This window comes from Myiozetetes cayanensis, unplaced genomic scaffold (genome assembly GCF_022539395.1).
Source record: "Myiozetetes cayanensis isolate MyiCay16 unplaced genomic scaffold, myiCay2020 scf1, whole genome shotgun sequence".
Classification (NCBI taxonomy): domain Eukaryota; kingdom Metazoa; phylum Chordata; class Aves; order Passeriformes; family Tyrannidae; genus Myiozetetes; species Myiozetetes cayanensis.
This window is the reverse complement of record NW_026086604.1, coordinates 108,833,440-108,852,148: the sequence shown is the minus strand read 5'-3', so window position 1 is coordinate 108,852,148 and position 18,709 is coordinate 108,833,440. Positions and strand designations below refer to the sequence as shown.

The 18,709-nt window shown below is 44.8% G+C and overlaps 1 protein-coding gene across 10 annotated transcripts in view; it reads left to right on the top strand.

The window, feature by feature from the left end:
* POMGNT2 (protein O-linked mannose N-acetylglucosaminyltransferase 2 (beta 1,4-)) overlaps nt 1–13,150 on the top strand; it is a 30,065-nt gene extending 16,915 nt beyond the window's left edge. For 3 of the 10 annotated variants that reach the window (XM_050325691.1, XM_050325597.1, XM_050325775.1), the window contains 2 exons: nt 7,293–7,439; nt 10,842–13,150. In XM_050325691.1, the coding sequence (XP_050181648.1) occupies nt 10,937–12,673 (1,737 nt within the window). In that variant the 5' untranslated portion in view covers nt 7,293–7,439; nt 10,842–10,936 and the 3' untranslated portion in view covers nt 12,674–13,150. Of the gene's footprint in view, nt 1–2,259; nt 2,408–2,459; nt 2,682–7,292; nt 7,440–10,841 lie in introns of those variants that run through there. The other 7 variants (XM_050326387.1, XM_050326304.1, XM_050326214.1 and 4 more) reach the window with 5 other exon arrangements.
* Nucleotides 13,151–18,709: the final 5,559 nt, after the last annotated feature.

Sequence of the window (18,709 nt, the reverse complement as noted above, 5' to 3'; positions counted from 1 at the left end):
ATTTGGCCATTGAGATACTCTTTCAAAAATACCTTTTTCCCTGTCAGAGTATATTCTTGCTTAGGAATTTTCAGTAATTGGCTGAAGTCCTGGTCCTTTTGACATGAGTTTTAATGTTAGCTTTTGCAGAATCAAAATGTCATCCTCTGTGTGTGGAGTCCCAATCTTGGTGTCCAGAAACCAAATGCTTCCTTTGTCTCCTTTTGTATTTATCAGTACGAAGACTTTTTTGTTAGTTCAGGCATGAAATTTTTTTGTGCTCTCAAACTGAGATGCACTCTTGGTTCAAAAGCACTGCAGGAAGAACAATTTCTTATAGAGTGTCCTTCTGGGACTATAAATAATAAATGCTGTGACTCAGAGTGACGCAGGCAACATATATGTGCAAGGCAAAGATTCAGTAAATAATGATTTACCTGCGCTTTGTCAGCCCTAAACCAAGAGGGATCTATTCAGACTTCTTTGCTAGCTTGATGAGTTTTGTTTGTGCTGTACTGCCTTTTAGGAGTTCTAAAGCATGAACTCTATTTCTTTTGTGGTGCTGTTTTTGAAGGCCCCTTTATGAGGGGTATTAAATATTTATCAAACCCTTAGTTCTGAGCCAAGACCTCCTATTCAAACCTCACTGACTTGCAGTTGGTGCTGACTGACTGTGAAGAGCTTGGAACTGCCACACTTAGTGCCTTATGGTGCAGTAGTAATGGACAGTTATCAGTTCAGAGTCGTTGGAATTATTTGATTATGCTGTGTGTGTGTGTCCCCCACTTTAATGATGTAGTTTTGTGCTTTGTGGTGTGGCAGATTGACAACGGGACCCTCTTCAGGACTGGGATTAGATTTTCCAGCTCTACGTCATGCGATAAATTGTACCTGTGAAATCTATGCATATAACTCGTTCCATTGGTAGGGAAGAAGCTTATTGATAGATAGAGGACCAGGCTCCATATTATGTTGTCCTTTCTTCCCCACTAAAATACACACCAGAGGTGGTGTGTTCTGGTTATCAGGGGTCCCACGGACACAGCAGAAAGTCTGTGGAGTCAGTGGAAAGGCTTCTGTTAGCAGCAATGGTAGGTCATGCAGTGGAGCTTTCTGAAGTGCAGAGAACACAAAGTCAAGATGTGTTTTCTCAAGTGAAGTCAGCTACAAATCTAACTCCGCTCCTCGACTTCCAAAATTCAGAAGAAAAACATGGGACTTGTTCCACATAAGGCAGCTATTTTGTATTCAGAGGGGCCAGTGGCCAGTGAGATAGTGTAAAAAGAGAAGTATGTCTCTGGATATCCTCAGTCCTAACAGGACAGGGTGGAGACACAGGGCAGGCTCTTTTCTATTTGCTCTGTATTTTATTATTTCCCCCAGACAGCTGTGACTGACCAGTGTCTCTTTGAGATCCTCTCAGGACAAGCATAGGCTCATGCTGTATTTCAAAGTCCACCTTAAGTAGGTGGAAAGAGGTGTTAGAGAACTTTTCCTCTTTTTTTCATCCTTATTTTTTCACCTGTTAGGTTTAGTGTAAGGGAAAAATCCTCACGGATAGTCAACAAGATGTGTCCTGCAAATATCCAGTCATCACATTACAGGAGAGCCTTGTGTGTTTGCTTGTGATCTGTTTGCAAGTACGTCCCTGAGGCTGGGATTTCACTCCTGTGTTCAGTGATGTGACTCTCTGCCATGAGCCCTTCGGTGAGAGCTGTGGGCAAAGCTGGGTTATCATCCACATGTGGATCCTGCTGTAGGATTACGACTGGAAATGTTCCCGGTCAGTACTGTCTGGTTTGCTGTCTTCAAGAAGCTGCTCAGTCCCCGCAGGTTCAAGCTCTGCTGAGAAGGTTGGTGTAAGACACTTTCACCTCCATGACCTTCAGCTTGTGTGCAGTAAGAGACTTTTACAAGCTGCAGGATCATTTCTGTGCCTTTGTATTTAAGAATTATTTGTTTCCACCGTAAAAGATAACTTTATTTTGAAAAGACGGTTCCCTGGATCTCTTAAGGAGGGCAATCACAGCCAGGTTCGATACCAAGCCGTTTGCTGACCATCACAGCTGGGAGGGAAATCGCTTCCCTGGTGCCAAGGGAATTGCTAGAAAGCATGACGAAAGGCTTTCACGTCCTCCAGCAAGGGGCTTTTTTTTTTTTTTCCTTTCGCTCCTGTTGTTTTCCTCTTTTGTGTGATGTGTTTGGAGTAGCAGTAGCATTAATGATCCTCCAAAGCAGGATTTCTAAAATACGTGTGTGTGTCCCCTCCCCAAACCAGTTTGCCGCCTGTCTCCCAAGACACGCTCAGCTCCGCGGAGCAGCACGGGCGGTGTTTGTTTCAGCGTGGCTGCCCGGTGGGGATTTGCGGGAACACTGCAGCAAATCATCCTGCATGCAAGGCTGACCTCTGGGAGGCTAACAAATTGAGGTGAGCCAGCTGGAGCGATAGGACACTGCCGGCGGACAGAGCATGCTCAGACCTGGGGGAGAAAGGTAGCTCAGGCTGCAGATGGTGCACGGGTTACGGTGCCGAGAGCTGATAGACAGGATTTTTTTCCTTTTTCTTTGTGGTGGTGAGGAACGAAGAGGACTGGAGAGTGTTCGTTCCCCTGCAAGGCATAGCTTTAAGGTGTCTTCTTTTTTTCCTTTCTCCCGTGAAAGAGAGGCACCGGATAGCCTTCCCTGTTATTTAGCAACACCAGGTATGCGTGCATGTGCTGGAAACACTGATCTACCTACCAGAGACAGTAGTTCCAAGACTACAGAGGTTGCAGATGCTCTGAATTACTGCATTTCTTTGCTGGGCGTCATTGTAACTGTGCTCTGTTTGCTGTGCTGATCACATACGGCTCTGAATTCAGTTTTGCTGGCAGTCCTGGCTGCAGTGTACTTCGGGAGGGGGGGGAGGTTAGCATGTTTGTGATGGTATCTCCTTGCTACCCCGCAACTTCACACTGAGTCTCTCCTCTATGTTTGTGCACATGTGGGAAGGGAGGCAGTAGTTCGTTTGTAATCCCAGGTCTTTATAGTCCCTCTTTGTTTGACCAGTGGTTTGCTGTATCATTTTTAAACAAAAATCTCATGGGGAAAACACCTTTGAGCTGGACCAAATTTTGTAGGTTTTCAGAAATGTATTTTTTACTGGACAGGTGCTGCTATGGGATTACTTTTTTTTTTCTTTTTTTTCTTTTCTTTTTTTTTTTACTGTCCCCTAAAAACATGCTAATGTAGAGCTTGTGGTAACCAAGGAGGGATTTTCAATGTTCTTATTGGCTGTGCTGTGCTCCCAACAATTTTGGCTCCTGCTTAGAATTTGCTGCTCACAGGAGCAGTCTTGGACACCATGCTGATGGAAAGCAGGGAGACCTCAGGGTATAAATGCTTCTAAGCACCATTCCCAGTATCGAAAGAACACAGGTACTCTGTCCATTGGAGAACAGAGAAAGGATAGATAAAATACAGAGAAAAACAAACGGTAGCTAAAGCCCAGAGGCATAGTTGGAGCGGCTGAAGCTCATCTTGTTCAGTACTTTGGGATTTCACATCATATTCTTTTAAACTCACTTTTGCAGCATTAGTAAATTTTCCCTTCTGCCACCTCCGCTCCGTCTTTACTTCAGGCAGACCACTGAAGTAAGATAAAGCTGCTGCTCTCTGACACCTCTTTTTCTGACAAAGGTATCTTGCTTACAGACTAAAAGCAAGAGACCAGGCAAAACGAGAGATTTCTTACTCATATGACAGAGCTGTTAATGCCAATATAACCTGATAGGTTTCAGTGGGATTCTCGGGTGAACAAAGATAGCTGGGATGAGCTCTGTCTGTTAAGCTTTCCCCTCTCTGTAGCCATGGTTATTTTGAGTAACTCAGGTTTTCATCTTTAGGCTTGGGACCGTCAGAACGTGGAGAAGACTTGAGGGCTGAGAGAAATACCTTTTTAAAATTTTTTTAACCTTTTTTAGCTCATTTTTCTTCCATCTCTTGCCTCAGGCTTGTTTATCAGAAATGCATCTTTTTTAGGGGAATTTTCTGGAGATTAGGTTAGTTTTTGTTTGGGGAAAGGATTTCATACTCCACGTCATTATGGGTGGAGGAGAGAACTTGGAAATGTCGACCTTAAAAGCCCCAAAAGTATTCTTTTTAGATTTATACTTTTAGCTCAGTTTTGTGACTTGCTTCTGTGCCTTGATTGCTTAGTGCTGGAATTTTTTTTTTAACCTGTTATTTTGCAGATCAAGACAGCAGTATCAACAAATATTAAATCTATGGTTGCTAGTCAAAAAGAAAATCAGGATGGACCTCCTTCTGCCCCAGCTATCACAGACTCTGAAATTTAATGGAAGAAAACTTAGATTTTCTATCCATAAGTGCAGCTGGTAGGTGTCCTGTAGCAACCAGCATTCTCCTGTTCACATTGAAGGTACATTTGCAGTAGGGACCATTGCACAGAGCCTCAATCTCCTTGGTTGCAGTCTCCTATGGCAAGATTTACAGTTTTGCTTTCTATTCCTCACTTACACTAAACCATAAAAACTGAAGACAGACCTAATTTGGATCACAACTGTCTATAGATAAGGTTTTTGTAAGACTTTTTTTTAACATATTGTAATATTTGATTTTATTTTTTCTGAATAAGGCTCTATTTTTTAAATTCTATTTGAGACTACACAGTCAAGATATTCTTATATTTTGTATCTCCTCTTTGTATCAGGATTCATTAATGATATTTTTATCTTTAACTGCTGGGTTTGTTCCCTTCAGGAATCTGCTCTTTTCCTGTTTAAAAAGTCAGCACTTCTACACTTGGCTGCTCTTTACAAAGAAAATGTTCCAGTATATCAATCATTCAGTGTACCATCCTTTCTGTAATGTGCTATGTACTGTGAAAGATATATGTATCTCATTAAATAAATACAGTGAATAAGATGATAACAGCTTTTGGGGCTGTGGGGATTGACTTGCTTGTAGTTCTGCGGGAATCTGTGACAGAGATGAGAATAAAAGCGAGTTCTTGGCTGCCAAATCCTAACTCCCCCTCCTCCAATCGGGAAAGTTGCCTTCTAGCAACTTCTGCTTTGAGTATGAATGAAGTAGGTATTTAAAACTGCATGTGTTATATACACTCCATCCTTAGCTAAGCCTCTTGCATCAGGGATGGGAGAAAGAACAGAAGACATTTTGCAGGGGAAGTGTGAAATGCCATGTTTGCACGCTTTTCTCTTCCTGTACTGATCCTGGAAAGCCAGTCTAGCAAGAGATGGATCTGGGGGTAGGGAGCACTGGTGGGGAAAATATCCTTAAAGAGGGAATATCTGTTCCCACCCCTCCCACTGTGTTGCCATAACAAGAAGAAGATCCGGACTCCCTGTGCATTTCCTGCCCATGTGGCTCTGGCTCAACTCCTTCCCTGTCCTGTGGCAAAGTCAGCCCCACTTCCAGTTATGCTGCATTTCTGGAAACTGTGGAGATGGTTCTGTTTGGACACCACTGCCACAACTGGCAGGCTGTGCCTGGGAGCTGGTCAGCTGCGCCAAACCCTAGTTGGCCTATGGGAGGAGGCATTTCTCTACATGGAGTGGGGATGTTCTCTGGAAGTATGTATCCTTCATGGGAGTTTTTTTTTAATTTTGTGAAACTTTTTAGCTTGCTGTATCTCTGGAAAGCTGAACATTGGCTTGAAAATGCTTGGGCGTTGTTAACAAAAGCTTGTCAAAACATAAATAGACAAAACCAGCACTTTTCATTTGGTTAATACATACAGGACGAGGTAATCCTTCTTTAGGCACACTGTTCACCCTGGTCACCCTTGGCTTTTTCCTTTGGGGGTTTTAGTAGTGTATGTTTATGTCTTTTTTTTGTGACTGTTTTTTATTTTGTGGGCTTTGTAGCTTTTCTCCCTATTTCTTACCTAGATTGTAATTTCTAAAATGGAGAGGAGACTTGGAACGTTGTCCATCATATTAATAGCTTTAATGATTCATCCTACTGTAGCTTCACAATTAAAAAAAGAACAACAGACCTCGTCTCTTAAATGAATCCAAACAGTCCCTTATGCCAACTGCCTATTAGTAGAAATTCCCCTCTCTCATCCCACCCACTCTGATCTCCTAGACATGGTAAGGATAGATGAAGAGCCATGTCTCCATTTCTGTTTCCTGTTGCTTTCCTACTGCCTGAGTATGTTTAAAGCATCAGATGACCAGTAGGTAACAGGCAGAAGGTGCTGCTGTGTCCAAACTTGTATGAGAGTACAGCGGACCTGCAAGACGCTGGAGGTCCATGCCAGAAGTGCCTGCTGAAAGCACCAGATGCATGTTCCTGAAGGCTTTACCTGCTCACCAGCAGTCAGTGCTAGTTACAGAGGCGGTAGCTGGGTTGAGAGGATGAAACTGTGACACTTTTGCCAAGTGAGAGGGTGTGGAGGAAGAAAATGGGGTAAGCTCTTCGTGCCTGTGAACTCTCTTGGAAAAAGAGTAAAGATGAGCTGACCAAAACCAGGCTCCCACAGGCTCTTAGCCTCTGGAGCAGCATCCATTGTGGCTGAGCTGCAAGCCTCAGGACACGCTCTCATTTCGTTGCAAAGTGAGCCACCCCTACGCCCCTGTTTTTGTTGAACTCCCCATCTCTGACTGTCAGTCTGCTGCCCCGCTGTCCTGTCAGCATTACTGCCTCTTCTTCCTCCTTCTCTCCTTCCTGCTCTTCCCCTGCAGCCCGCTGCTCCTGGGAGTGTTCAAGGGCATGTCCCATCCCCTGCCATGGGGCGTCATTGCCCTCTGCCAGCTTGGCAGCGACAAGCTCTGTGCAGCTTTTACGTGCACGTCTCTTCGGGCTAGGCTCTACTCTGTCAGCTGTCGTGTCTCCTGGTGCTGAAGGATGGTGCTTTAGCATTTCACAGCAGAGAGTAAAAAAAAAGAGTCAGTCCATACAATTTCCTTGGTAACTGGAGCGTATTGCTCACATAGAGCAAAGCCGTGGTTATCCCAGTGTTGCTGGGAAGCAAGAGGGTCAATGAGTGTGGTAGGGATGGAGAGGAGGTAGCTGGTGGGCAGCTGGGGGTGTGACTGGCCTGGATGCTGACCTATATGTAGAAAGAAACAGCACAAAGCACTCTGCTCTTACAGAGGGTAGCAGTGTGTCTGGCGTGCCACTTCTGCAAGTGCTTTCCAGTGCTTAAGATGTTCTCCAATGACACTGTGGGAGAGCAGTGGCAGGTGTCTAGCCCCATTTTGTCAGGGAGATTTAGTAATGAAAGTTTCTTTTATCATGAAGCAGCTCTCTTTAGGTGTAAGACTAAATACTTTTACCTATTCCAGAGTTACCTGCTGCCTCCTGGGAAAGTTTCCCCTCCCAGGACTGCTGCTCACAGTGCCTAATGGCTCATCTCAGCTTGGGGGACTGAGGAACCAGGGGACATGGAAAATGATTGCTTGCCTTTACCCCCTCGTTGCAGCCTCTCCTGGGTATGTAAAAGCAAACAGTGGGATTGTTTGTTACTATTTATGTTCTGTCGTTCCCTGAAGGACCAAAAATTTTAGTTCTTGAAGGTCTGTTTTTACTGAAAGTGTCAGATTGAAAAAAAGGTGGTTGATAAAATGTGGGAAAACAGGCAGAGAATGAAGACAGTTCCCTGAGTACCTGTGAAATTCTCATTTCTGCCTGCAACACCCCTTCCTGTCCACATCCCCTTGCTTACTTTCATCAAAAGCAGCTTTCAGCCAAGCAGCACGAACCAGGATTTAGGAACTGGCAATGAGGAACAGAAAAGAAGATGGATTACTTCAGCACTGCTAGCATTTAACAACTGTCCCTCACACCTGATTGGCTAAAGGACATGCACTCACTTCAGCTAAATGCAGGGAAGTGAAGGAGCTGCAATGAGGAAAGAGGTGGAACAGGGCTTTGCAGATGATTTTTGTTAAAAAGCTGAGTTGTTCATTCTTAGCCATTTAGTGGGTATGGCTGTAGCAGATTCTGAAACGAAAATTGCTAACCTCTGAACATTGGCCACATCCATCAGGCTGCATCTCCGAAGTGCCTCTTATGCCCTTCCCTTGGGGCTGGAGAGGAGAGAACAAATCAGTCAGGGGTGAAACATTGGAACAGGATGTTTTCAAGAAGGCCTGTTTGGCTCAAGGGGTTTGTAATGGTCGGCAGAGCTCTCCACCACTGAAATGCCTGTGAAATGCAGGTGGTATCAGTGGTGTTTTTATGGACTGCGGGCTTCTGATGCCTTTGAAACACCCACACATACCCACTCATCTCACCGTAATGGAATAATAAAGAGGCCATGTGGTTTTCCCCCCTCTGCCAAGTTCTTGCAACTTGCATTGACTCTGCTGAACTTGTAGTGCTTTGTTCCTCTGACCCTCAGTATTAACTTTCGCAACGCCCACGGACTGGCCTTCATTTGAAGTGTGTGCTTGCAGCAGAGGACTTGATTGTTTAAGGTCTCCTTCATTTATTGACGAGCAGGCTTTGCATGGGCCTGCTGGGGCTCAGTCCTTTCCTCGGTGGTGCTGCTGAAGTCATTTAAAGCTGTGCACACGAGATGAGAGGTTCGTAGTACAGAGGTTGTGTAGAGAGATGGATGATATCGTTAGACATCTTTCAAAGACGGTGAAGAAGTAAAATAAAGCATTGAAAGTCTGGTATCAACAAAATAACTTTAAGATCTATCTCCATCCATTTTTTATTTTTCTGAAAACTGGTTTAATGGCATTAGCAGAGCCTGAGTGATGTACCACTGTCTCAAGCGGGTTTCCATTCAAGGCTGTTCATGGAACAATGTGGTTGAGAGTTGCAAAGCCATCAGGAGCAGCAGCCATCCCCTGTTGACAGAGAAGGACAGATGACAGCTGTCATTTGTCTCTGCAGGATATCTCTGGTCCCTGGGACAAGACCAGATTTAAATTGCTGTGGTTGAAACAAAGGCTGAGTGTTAGGAAAGGGTTTATGATAGTCCTTCCATACCTCTGTCGAGACTGGCTAAAGAGATGAATGAGTACTAAGAATGAGATAGAGAAGCATCTTTGGGGAGTGGTTTACAGAGAACTGATCCTGCCTTGTTAATTAGATGTCCACTCTGGGTCCCTTCCCATTTTCTTTTCCGTTGTTGAAATCAAAACAACACCATTTTTAATTTGCTGCTTGCTTTTAGGGAGGCAGTTTTTCAGACCACTTGCCAGAGGAGATGGACTTCATTTCTGTTTCATTTGAGTAGCTGGAGCTGCTCTGAAATTGAAATGAATTTGTTGTTCAGATCCCCAGAGACCACCTCTTGATTTTATGTAGCTTACAGCTAGCACTTGTTTCTTTGGCATTATTCAGACTCCCACGTACCTTCAGTTCTTCATGGATCCCGCAGGCTGTTGGGATCTCACAAGCTGTAGGAATCCCTTATGACTTCATTGAATTCCATGAATGATTCTCCATTCAATTCCAACTTGCAGGGTCAAGGTTTTAGGCTGCAGCATCTCTTTTCAAAAGAACTCCCTTGGCAGTAGAGGTTTTGCTTTGGTCCCAAATTATGTCTTGCTGACTTCCTCCACTCTGCCATATAAGAAGTGTCTCTCAGTTAAAATGCTAAGGGATGTTTGGGATGTCAGAACATGTACTTGAGACATTGCTTTTTCCCCCTCCCTGCTAACTTACATCAAAGGAAGTTTAAAATTGCTACCTTTAAAAACAGCAGCTAGAAACAGTCTAATGGGGTATATACCAATCAGAAATTTCCCTTCCTGAAGTTCCCTATGAACCATGGGTGCAGTTATTAACAGCCTGACTAGCAGTGAATCTTGATGCATAATGAAAATTGGAGCCCATACATACTGTAGGTGAATCAATATTGACCTCAGTTGAAGTTCACAGTTGAAAATATAATCAGTACTCTGATATAAGCCAGTGATGTTTCTACATAGAAAGGCAGGATCTCTCTAACAAAAAAATAAACAGGGAGGCCTTGGAGCAGCACAGAAAAGGTTCTTGGGTTGGGATGGGAAAATGCCAACACTGAAACCCTTCAAGTGCTTATCATTTGTGTAAGAGTTGGCTGGTGCAGATCAGACTCTCACTAAAATGAAGGTTTGATTACTTTAATGACATATCTGTTCCTCATATAAAGACCAGAACTCTCCTCTTTCCCATGCCAGTATTTCTTTTGGATGATGACAGTTCCTAGCCTTTGATCCTGGATTGCAGCCAAAGAAATGCCCGAGTGACTTGGGAGTTTCCCACAGGGCAGCCCACAGACCTGCAAGTCCTCCCCCAACCTCCCAGCAAAATTATATTGAATGTGATGTTCATTAGTTCACATTCCACATTGGAGTATTGTGAAATCTGTACTTGGCAATACTCCCTGTGCTGTTATTGCCTGCACAGTAAAGGTGAGAGGCACCGTTGAGTATTTGCAGTGGTACAAAGAGCCTGTGGCAGATCAGGAGGAGGAGCTTGGTCTCCCAGCCCCTCTGCCAGTGACCCAGTGACTGCAGTGCTCTGTTTCCTCTCACTGTGGGAGTGGTCTGCAAAAAGCAGCCTAAGTCCCAGGGAACATACTATTTTTTCTGACAGATTTTCACAGATTCTTCATCCTTAAACTCTTTTACATTTTCTTTCCCGAAAGCATAGAAGTGAAAATGAGAGAGGAAGCCTTCCTGTGGAGGAGCTCCCAGTTCTGTTTGCCTTTTTTTTTTTTTTTTTTTACAGTTTTGGATAGAGCTTTGGCACTTTTTTCTTTTTCCCTGTCGTTCCCTGGAAGGGGGGAAAATTACTGAAAAAAAAAAGCCTAAACTCTCTTGAATAGTGATTTATGATGGAACTGTAAACTGGATGTTTAGACAGTTCTCTTCTTGTTTTATTTTCCACAGGTCTTTTTTGCCCTCACCATGTCAAGGCATGTTAATGATGTGTTCCCTCTCCATTGCATTCCCCACCTGTCATCCTGCTAGGATCTAACTACAGAATGAACATAGCAGCTGTGTTTAATGCCCTGCTCGTGTCTGTCCTCGCTGCTTTGCTGTGGAAATACATCAAACTGCGCGAGCATGCCTCCATGGTGGAAGAGGAGTTGGTCCTCACACGCCAGTCTCAGGAACTTTCTGAGGTTCAGATTGACTACCATGCAGCTCTCCAGGCGCTGGTGGAGAACGGCACCAGGATGGTGTGCACTGGGAGGATGCACACCGACCGCATCTGCCGCTTTGAGTCCCTCTGCTACTCTACCGAGGCCGAGGAGTTTGTCTACTTTCACAGCAACTCCTCGGTTATGCTGCCCAACCTGGGCTCCCGGAGGTTCCAGCCGGCCCTGCTCGACCTCTCCTCTGTGGAAGATCACAACACCCAGTACTTCAACTTTGTGGAGCTGCCAGCTGCTGCACTGAAATTTATGCCAAAGCCGGTCTTTGTGCCTGATGTGGCGCTGATCGCCAACAGGTTCAACCCAGACAACCTGATGCACGTCTTTCATGATGACCTCCTGCCCATTTATTACACCATGCAGCAGTTCTCTGATTTAGATCTGGACGCACGGCTCTTCTTCATGGAAGGGTGGAGTGAAGGTGTTCACTTTGACCTCTACAAGTTACTGAGTAACAAGCAGCCGCTCCTCAGGGAGGAGCTTAAAACCCTGGGCAGGCTCCTCTGCTTTACCAAATCGTATGTGGGACTGTCCAAAATCACCACCTGGTACCAGTATGGATTTGTCCAGCCACAAGGACCAAAGGCTAACATCTTGGTTTCTGGTAATGAGATCAGGCAGTTCACCAAATTCATGATGCAGAAACTGAACATCAGCTCGGAGGAAAGCTCCGGTGAGGAGTACATCGTGGTGTTCAGTCGAACAATCAACAGACTTATCCTAAATGAGGCAGAACTAATCCTGGCTCTCGCTCAGGAGTTTCAGATGAAAACCATTTCCGTCTCTCTGGAGGAGCATTCGTTCCCTGACATCGTCCGGCTGATCAGCAACGCGTCCATGCTGGTCAGCATGCACGGGGCACAGTTAGTCATGTCGCTGTTCCTGCCCAGAGGCGCCACTGTGGTGGAGCTCTTCCCGTACGCTATCAACCCCGAACACTATACCCCTTACAAAACCCTGGCAACCCTTCCTGGCATGGACCTGCAGTACATTGCCTGGCAGAACACTGACAGGGAAGACACGGTGACCTACCCAGACAGACCTTGGGATCAGGGTGGGATTGCTCATCTGGACAAGGCTGAGCAAGAGCGCATCATTAAGAGCACAGAGGTGCCACGGCACCTCTGCTGCCGCAACCCCGAGTGGCTGTTCCGTGCCTACCAGGACACAAAGGTGAACATCCCATCTCTAATCCACACAATTAGGCAGACTGTGAAGTCTAAGCCTGGACTCAAGAAGCATAAATGGTCTGGTAGCCTCTACCCTGGCAAAGTGAGGGATGCCAAGTGTCAGGCCTCTGTCCAGGGCACAAGTGAAGCTAAACTTGCTGTGTCCTGGCAGATCCCCTGGAATCTGAGGTATCTCAAGGTCAGAGAAGTGAAATACGAAGTGTGGATACAAGAGCAAGGGGAAAACACTTACATGCCTTATATATTGTCCCATCAGAATCACACCTTCTCAGAAAACATTAAGCCCTTCACAATATACCTGGTGTGGATACGCTGCATCTTCAACAAAAATCTCCTGGGACCTTTTGCAGATGTGCTCTTGTGTAGTACATAACCTGCTGCACTACCTGTACAGCTCTAACCTGCTCTCCACTCCATCTGTGGTTTAAAAGTTCTCGTCTTGTAGTTTGTAGAGGGCTGAAGAGGACTAGACTGTACCAGTGCCTAAGTGTCTATTTTATTGCACTCCATGTGTATTCTTTAGATGGTATTTATTTCCAGTGAGTGTTTAAAAAAAAAAAAGAGAAACCTCTGTGTTCTTCAGAGTAACTTCCAGAGGTTAAATTACATGCTGAATACGTGTAATTGAAAACAGAATGGAAGTGAATTGTGTGTACCTTGGTCGTGATTTAAATTTGTTCCTATTGTGTGGTGAGTATTTAAGCACAGCATTAAACTGCAGTTAATTCCATGGCTAAGTGGGCAGTTCTCATCAGCTTTTTCATTGTAAGTTATTTTTTTCAATAACTCTGACTGTAACTTTGAGTTCAGGATTTGGTACTGGAGCCTTCATTAAACTGCTGTAAACCTCCTCGATTTTTTTATTTGCGTTTTATTATTTGTCAGAACGTTGCTATGATTTATCCATTGTGGTGGTAAAATGTGCATATGTGTAGCTTTTTATTTTTCATATTTTGGTTAAAGAGAATGACACTACAGTGTCAACTTCATGTTTAAAATCAGATTTCTGATTTCTGCACCCCTATTGCAAAAGGCTGGAGTAGGAGATAGAAGTAGAAGAGGTGGCATAGATAAAATAATCTACTGTGTTTTAAGATGTCTTTCTGTGTTGATGTGTTTTAAGATGTAACTCGCTCATTTTTTGAGCTATATACAGGTGTGTGAGAAAGGAAGAGGATAGTTTGGAAGAGATGATGGTGGGAGCGATTGCACATACAGGAATGCACTCAAGAAAATCCTTTCTTTTTTCGGTATTTGATCAGAATAATCTGTTGATAATAGCTGCCAACAGGTACATGCTTTGCTAAGGAATAGGCAGGTCATGGCAAAGTGAAGCTTTCTGGGCACAGCTGTTCCTGGATGTTGGTGGGAGGAAGCCCAGTCAGGCAGGAAACAGGTAAGTGAATGCCATGGCACTCGGCTGAACAGAGCACATGGCAGGGATTGGGCTGATGACACTCTCACCTCTGTTGCTCCAGTGAGGAGAGTAATTTATTCTAGACTTAAACTCATTTTCCATGAGATCAGAATCTGGCTTCATTGCTGGGGGTAGCACACTGACTGCTTTGGGCCTGATCCTGCACAGAGCTGCTTTAGCTGAAGACCCTAAATGGTGCTGTCTTTGAAAACCTGCTCTGAGTCACAAGTGCAGCTCTTGGTGAAGGAGAGAAGAGCAGGAGTGTGAGATGTTTCCCTGATAGATGTTAGCATCCTTCATCATTCATCACCAGCGTTGAAGCAACAGGAAATGTTCTTCCTTCTTCTCTCCCTCCTCCATCCACACCTTCCTCCCAAGGTCTGGATGGACATTTGAACAGTAGGATAAATGTCTTGCTTTCTGAGTGGTGGGCTGATAGATGAGCATCTCAAGGCAGGATTATAAATATGGGTTCTGGAGAGAGGGGGAGAAAAACATTGCTGTACAAATCAGACAAGAAGCAGGAGGGTTGAAAAATGAGCAAAACACCACAGTACAACATTGGACCTTCAGGCAAGTGCTACTTCTGTATATTCATTTTCATTATGTCTTGCTTTGTTTTCAAATATGTTTATGATTTAAAGGAGGGGAAGAATCAGAACATCAGTCCCAGAGTCTGTGTGTGCTTTGCCATTGTAACCTTGCCAACTAATAGTTTTTGCCTTGATATTTTAAAGGGGCACGTGAATATTCCTGCTGCTATTTTCTTAGGACAAAATGGGCTTCTTGCTGAAGTGAGTATCCAAGATGTGCCCCAAAGTCTCCATGTGGCTGCTTATTCCATGCTCGTATGTCAGAGCTGAGGTCAGAAAAACTCCACAACAGGAAAGCTGTTCAGGGAAACCTCTAGGACCTGTGGCTCCCCAGGACCTTGCTGGCTGATGAGCTCCCTCTCACGGAAGCATTTTGCAGCAGTCTTGCATCTCTACATCCATTCGAGCTAAAGGTAGTCCTGTGGCTCGTGGCCATCCTGCTGGCTGTTGTGAGGGTTGGTAATGTTGGCACCCTGTGAAGTCAGTATTGAGTGAGTCTTCAGACAGCTGAAATGCAGTCAGCATTTGGTGTGCATCAGCTCTCAGAAGTAATTTTCTGTGGGTGTGTGACTCCCTGTGTTCTAATCAGTGTTCATCCTGGACAGGGTATCAGTCTCTTTGTTACCTTCCTGCCTGCTTTTCTCCATGTCTTTTATAGTAAATCCTTTGCCTGTAATTTATAGACCATCCCATTTCACTTAAAATTAGTTCCATATGATTGCGGATTTTGTAACATTTGCAGATTGGTTACAGCACATTAACTATTTTCTTCTCATATTCTAATGACTCTAATCAACAAAATTGGCTACAGAGCTATGAAGTATCATATATGTGGGTTTCCGTGCTCTTAACTCTGGCATGAAATGGTCTCTCGTGTTCAGAGAGAGAGTCACTTTTTCCAGAAGATAGTCAAATGTGCTTTTCAAAAATGTGCATTCCGGTTCTGTCTTCCTCATCAGTGCTATGAGTGCTTTATGAGGTGGAAGGAAAATGAAGGTATTTTTCTTTTTCAGATTCTGAGATAGCTGAACACTGAAGTTGTGACAGTGATGTTGCTGTTTTCCTCCAACACATGCCCAGTGTAAGAATGTCTGTGGTGGTGCCTTACTGCTATAACTGAATTCCTCCTCTGCCAGAGCACACAGCACTGAGAGCCCGTGGTCCAGCCTGTAGTTTCATAAATTGGGCACAGTAGTGTAATGCTGATTTATACTACTTCAAGAACTGCTCTGGAGTCCTGGCATCTTTCCATTATGAATTTTCTTTCCTTCTAATAGCTTTGCCATCAGTGCTCTGCAGGTCCATTCCATTTTTCACCCCAGTCCTCCCCTGTCCCATGGGCTGTTTGTTTCTCTTCCTTCATACTAATAGCCTCTCACAGTCTTTAGCCTTCACGTTTCAAGAAAATCCGCTGGTATTTTCTCTGTCAGTGCCACTTAATGAATCAGAAGAATTGCCTGTTATCACTTCAAGTTTTGTCCTGTTAATGAACACAGACTCTCTGTGCCCAGGGACTGAGGCTGCATCTCTCTCGTGCATGAGAAGGTAGGGCTGGAGCAGAGTTACTCTGTTTCCAGAACAGCTTCTTCCCCGGGTAACCTTGGGGGGCTCCTCTTGATGAGTTGTGTTGTGGAAGCAGCTTGGAACTTCCACCACTGCATCAGCTTGTTTCTGCTCCCAAAACAAATACATTATGCACTGTGGTGCTCTTTGCCCCCACTGTCCTGGAAGAGAAGTAGCTGAGATTATTTCCAGAACACTCTGGGGGTAGTGCAGGATGCTGGTCTTGAACTTGCTGCTCTTGGGCTTGTCCGTGCTTATGGAGATGGATCATGGAGAAGGATTTCCTCTGGCTGCAGTTTTGTATCTCCTTTTAATTAGCCCAAGTGCAAGGAGCAGCCCGTGGCTGATGTGGGAGGGCTCTTACTGACATACAATGACAAAGAAGGACCAAAGGGAGCACTTACCAGCTTGGACTTGTGAAGTGTTGGAGCAGGAGCTGCAGGCTGATGGTAATACAGTTCCCTACGGGACAGGACCTCTCAACTATGACTTCAGTAGAGCCAGAGCAATTCATGTTACTGTTAATCTTCCACGGCTTATGGCCCACACTCACCCTCTAAAACCATATCCAAGAATAGAAATATTTCTGAAGAGACTCAACTCTAGTCTGGCTCAGCTGTGTTTCTTGAGAAGGTTTCTTGCTACCAGGGCTGTGGAGAGCTGAGACTTAACAGATGTGGCTTGTCCTACACAGCCCCGCCCTTGCTCCAGGCAGCAGAAGGCCAGTTGCTCTGGAGGAGTAACGTGGAAGAGCAGGGAGCAGGATAAAGTAGCACAAATAAGGCCACCAAGTCATGCTATCTCTAGGACTATCGAGTGGTGGGAGGGACTTGTGCTATGCAGCCTTGCAGGTGAAATTTGGCATGGTGGCCTGGGGAGCTCACCTCAGAAAACTTCTATGGCACTTGTTTGCCAGCTTCCCAAGAACCTAACACACAGGGAAATAACAATGAAATCTTGTTCTAATAGTTGATTTGAGGTAGCCTGTGTTCTGCCGAGCTACTATCGACATCTTCTGGGTGGATTTTAAACCCTTATTCCAGGCAGGAATTTTCTTCTGTGTGATGGAGCATGGCTTGGAGGTTGGTGTCCCGAGCTTGGTCCCATGGCCGAGTGCAGCATGAAGACATCACTAAGCTTTTGGCTAAGGGAGAGTCAGTGGGGATGCTGGTTCCCTGAGAGCAGTGTTCTCACATGGGTGCAACCCAGTTCCTCTTGATCTCCTTCTGCAGACAGGTGGGGTACCTTGATGGCCACCAGCTGATCATCATCTCACCAGCCAGAGGTGCTCCGGTGCTTATGCAGTGCACTTAGCCCTTGTCAAGCATGCAGAATCCTAAGTGTCATCCAGGAAACCCCACGGCTGCCATAAATTATTACTGGCTATCTTTTGCATGGCAAAATTACCGCACTTTTCTTTACTGGCCCTATGGATTTCTCCAGCTTTTGGCTTCTTTCTTGTCACCCATTGCCCATGGGTGGTAGGGGCAGGCAGTGATGGGCTAACTGCAATCCAGATTGGTCACCCACCATGGGTTTTACACCTCCAGAAAGTGACTGGAGATAATAAAAATATTTGGTTTTACAGAGTTCAGTTTGAGATTTTTCTGTCTTCTCCCACTCCCCTTCCCTGATTCTTTTGGACAGATCCTTTTCTTAAAGGAAATAATGATTCTCAAGAGCAATAATCTGGTACTTTTAAGAACTTCTGTGGAGAGATGGAAAATATAAAGCAAAAACAAACCTTTGAGAGAGAGTTTAGGAAATATGTTTGCAGATGAAACCAGACACATTTCTTAGAAGATTTTGGTGAGAAGTAATGCAAAGTGCCTTTTTCAGCTTCATCATCTCAGTCTTTCACAACTAAATACATTACTCAAGGAAAATGTATGACAGTAATATTCTTTAAAGCTGTTTATTGATTTTTTTTTTTAAATTTTTAGTCTTTCCTCCATTTCAGGCCACCTTTTTGCCCCCATCTCTTAAGGCTTTGCGTACGTACCGCTCTGGGATCTACGAATGTCTTGTCCTGAGACATCAACACCTCACAGGACCTAAATTAAATTACGACACTTGAGAAATAAATAATTTTAAGACCCCATAGGCTGTTGGCATAGGTGGCTCAGAGGCAGAGCCACACTTGTTGCAGGTGGACTGGCAAGGGCTCTGAGCCAAGCCTTTAACCTCTTCAGGGCAGGAGCTGGTCCACCTCCTCAGCAGGGAGGTTGTTGCTCTCCGGGATCCATGGGTGAAAGGGACTCTATAAGCACACCATTTAATTTATATTGAACAAGAGGGTGACTTCAGCATCTTTTTTACTCTGTCTCATCTTCTGAGCTTTATAAGTAGCAGACATGTTTCTGCAATATTTTTCCTTTTGGCGTCTATGTGGTGTAAGGCAGGGTAGGTTTAGTGGATAAAAGAGCACTTAATTTTCCCTGCTGGACTGGGGGTAGGCACACTCTTGGAATAGCTTTCAGTGTGATGACTGACAGTCCATCTGTGCTGTGGGTGGTAAGAGAAGCATCACCATCTGCACGTGTGTGAGGCACATCACCGTCCTTATGTAAGAGAAGTCACCTCCCCTAGCACATCCCCCCTGAGGGGGCTTGAGCCAAACCCTCTGCTAGCGTGGGGCTGGCTGCCACACAGCGAGCCAGCGTGAATTTACACTGATTGAGGGCCTGGCCCTCCTTGTCACCCTCTCAAATCGTCCCTCCAGAACATGCTGATTACCAAATTAATTGTTGGCATGTTCAAACAGATACACAGAATAGCCTCCTGTTTGCTTGAAATAACTTGGCAATGATCATCACCTTTAAATGTCGCTTAGTCC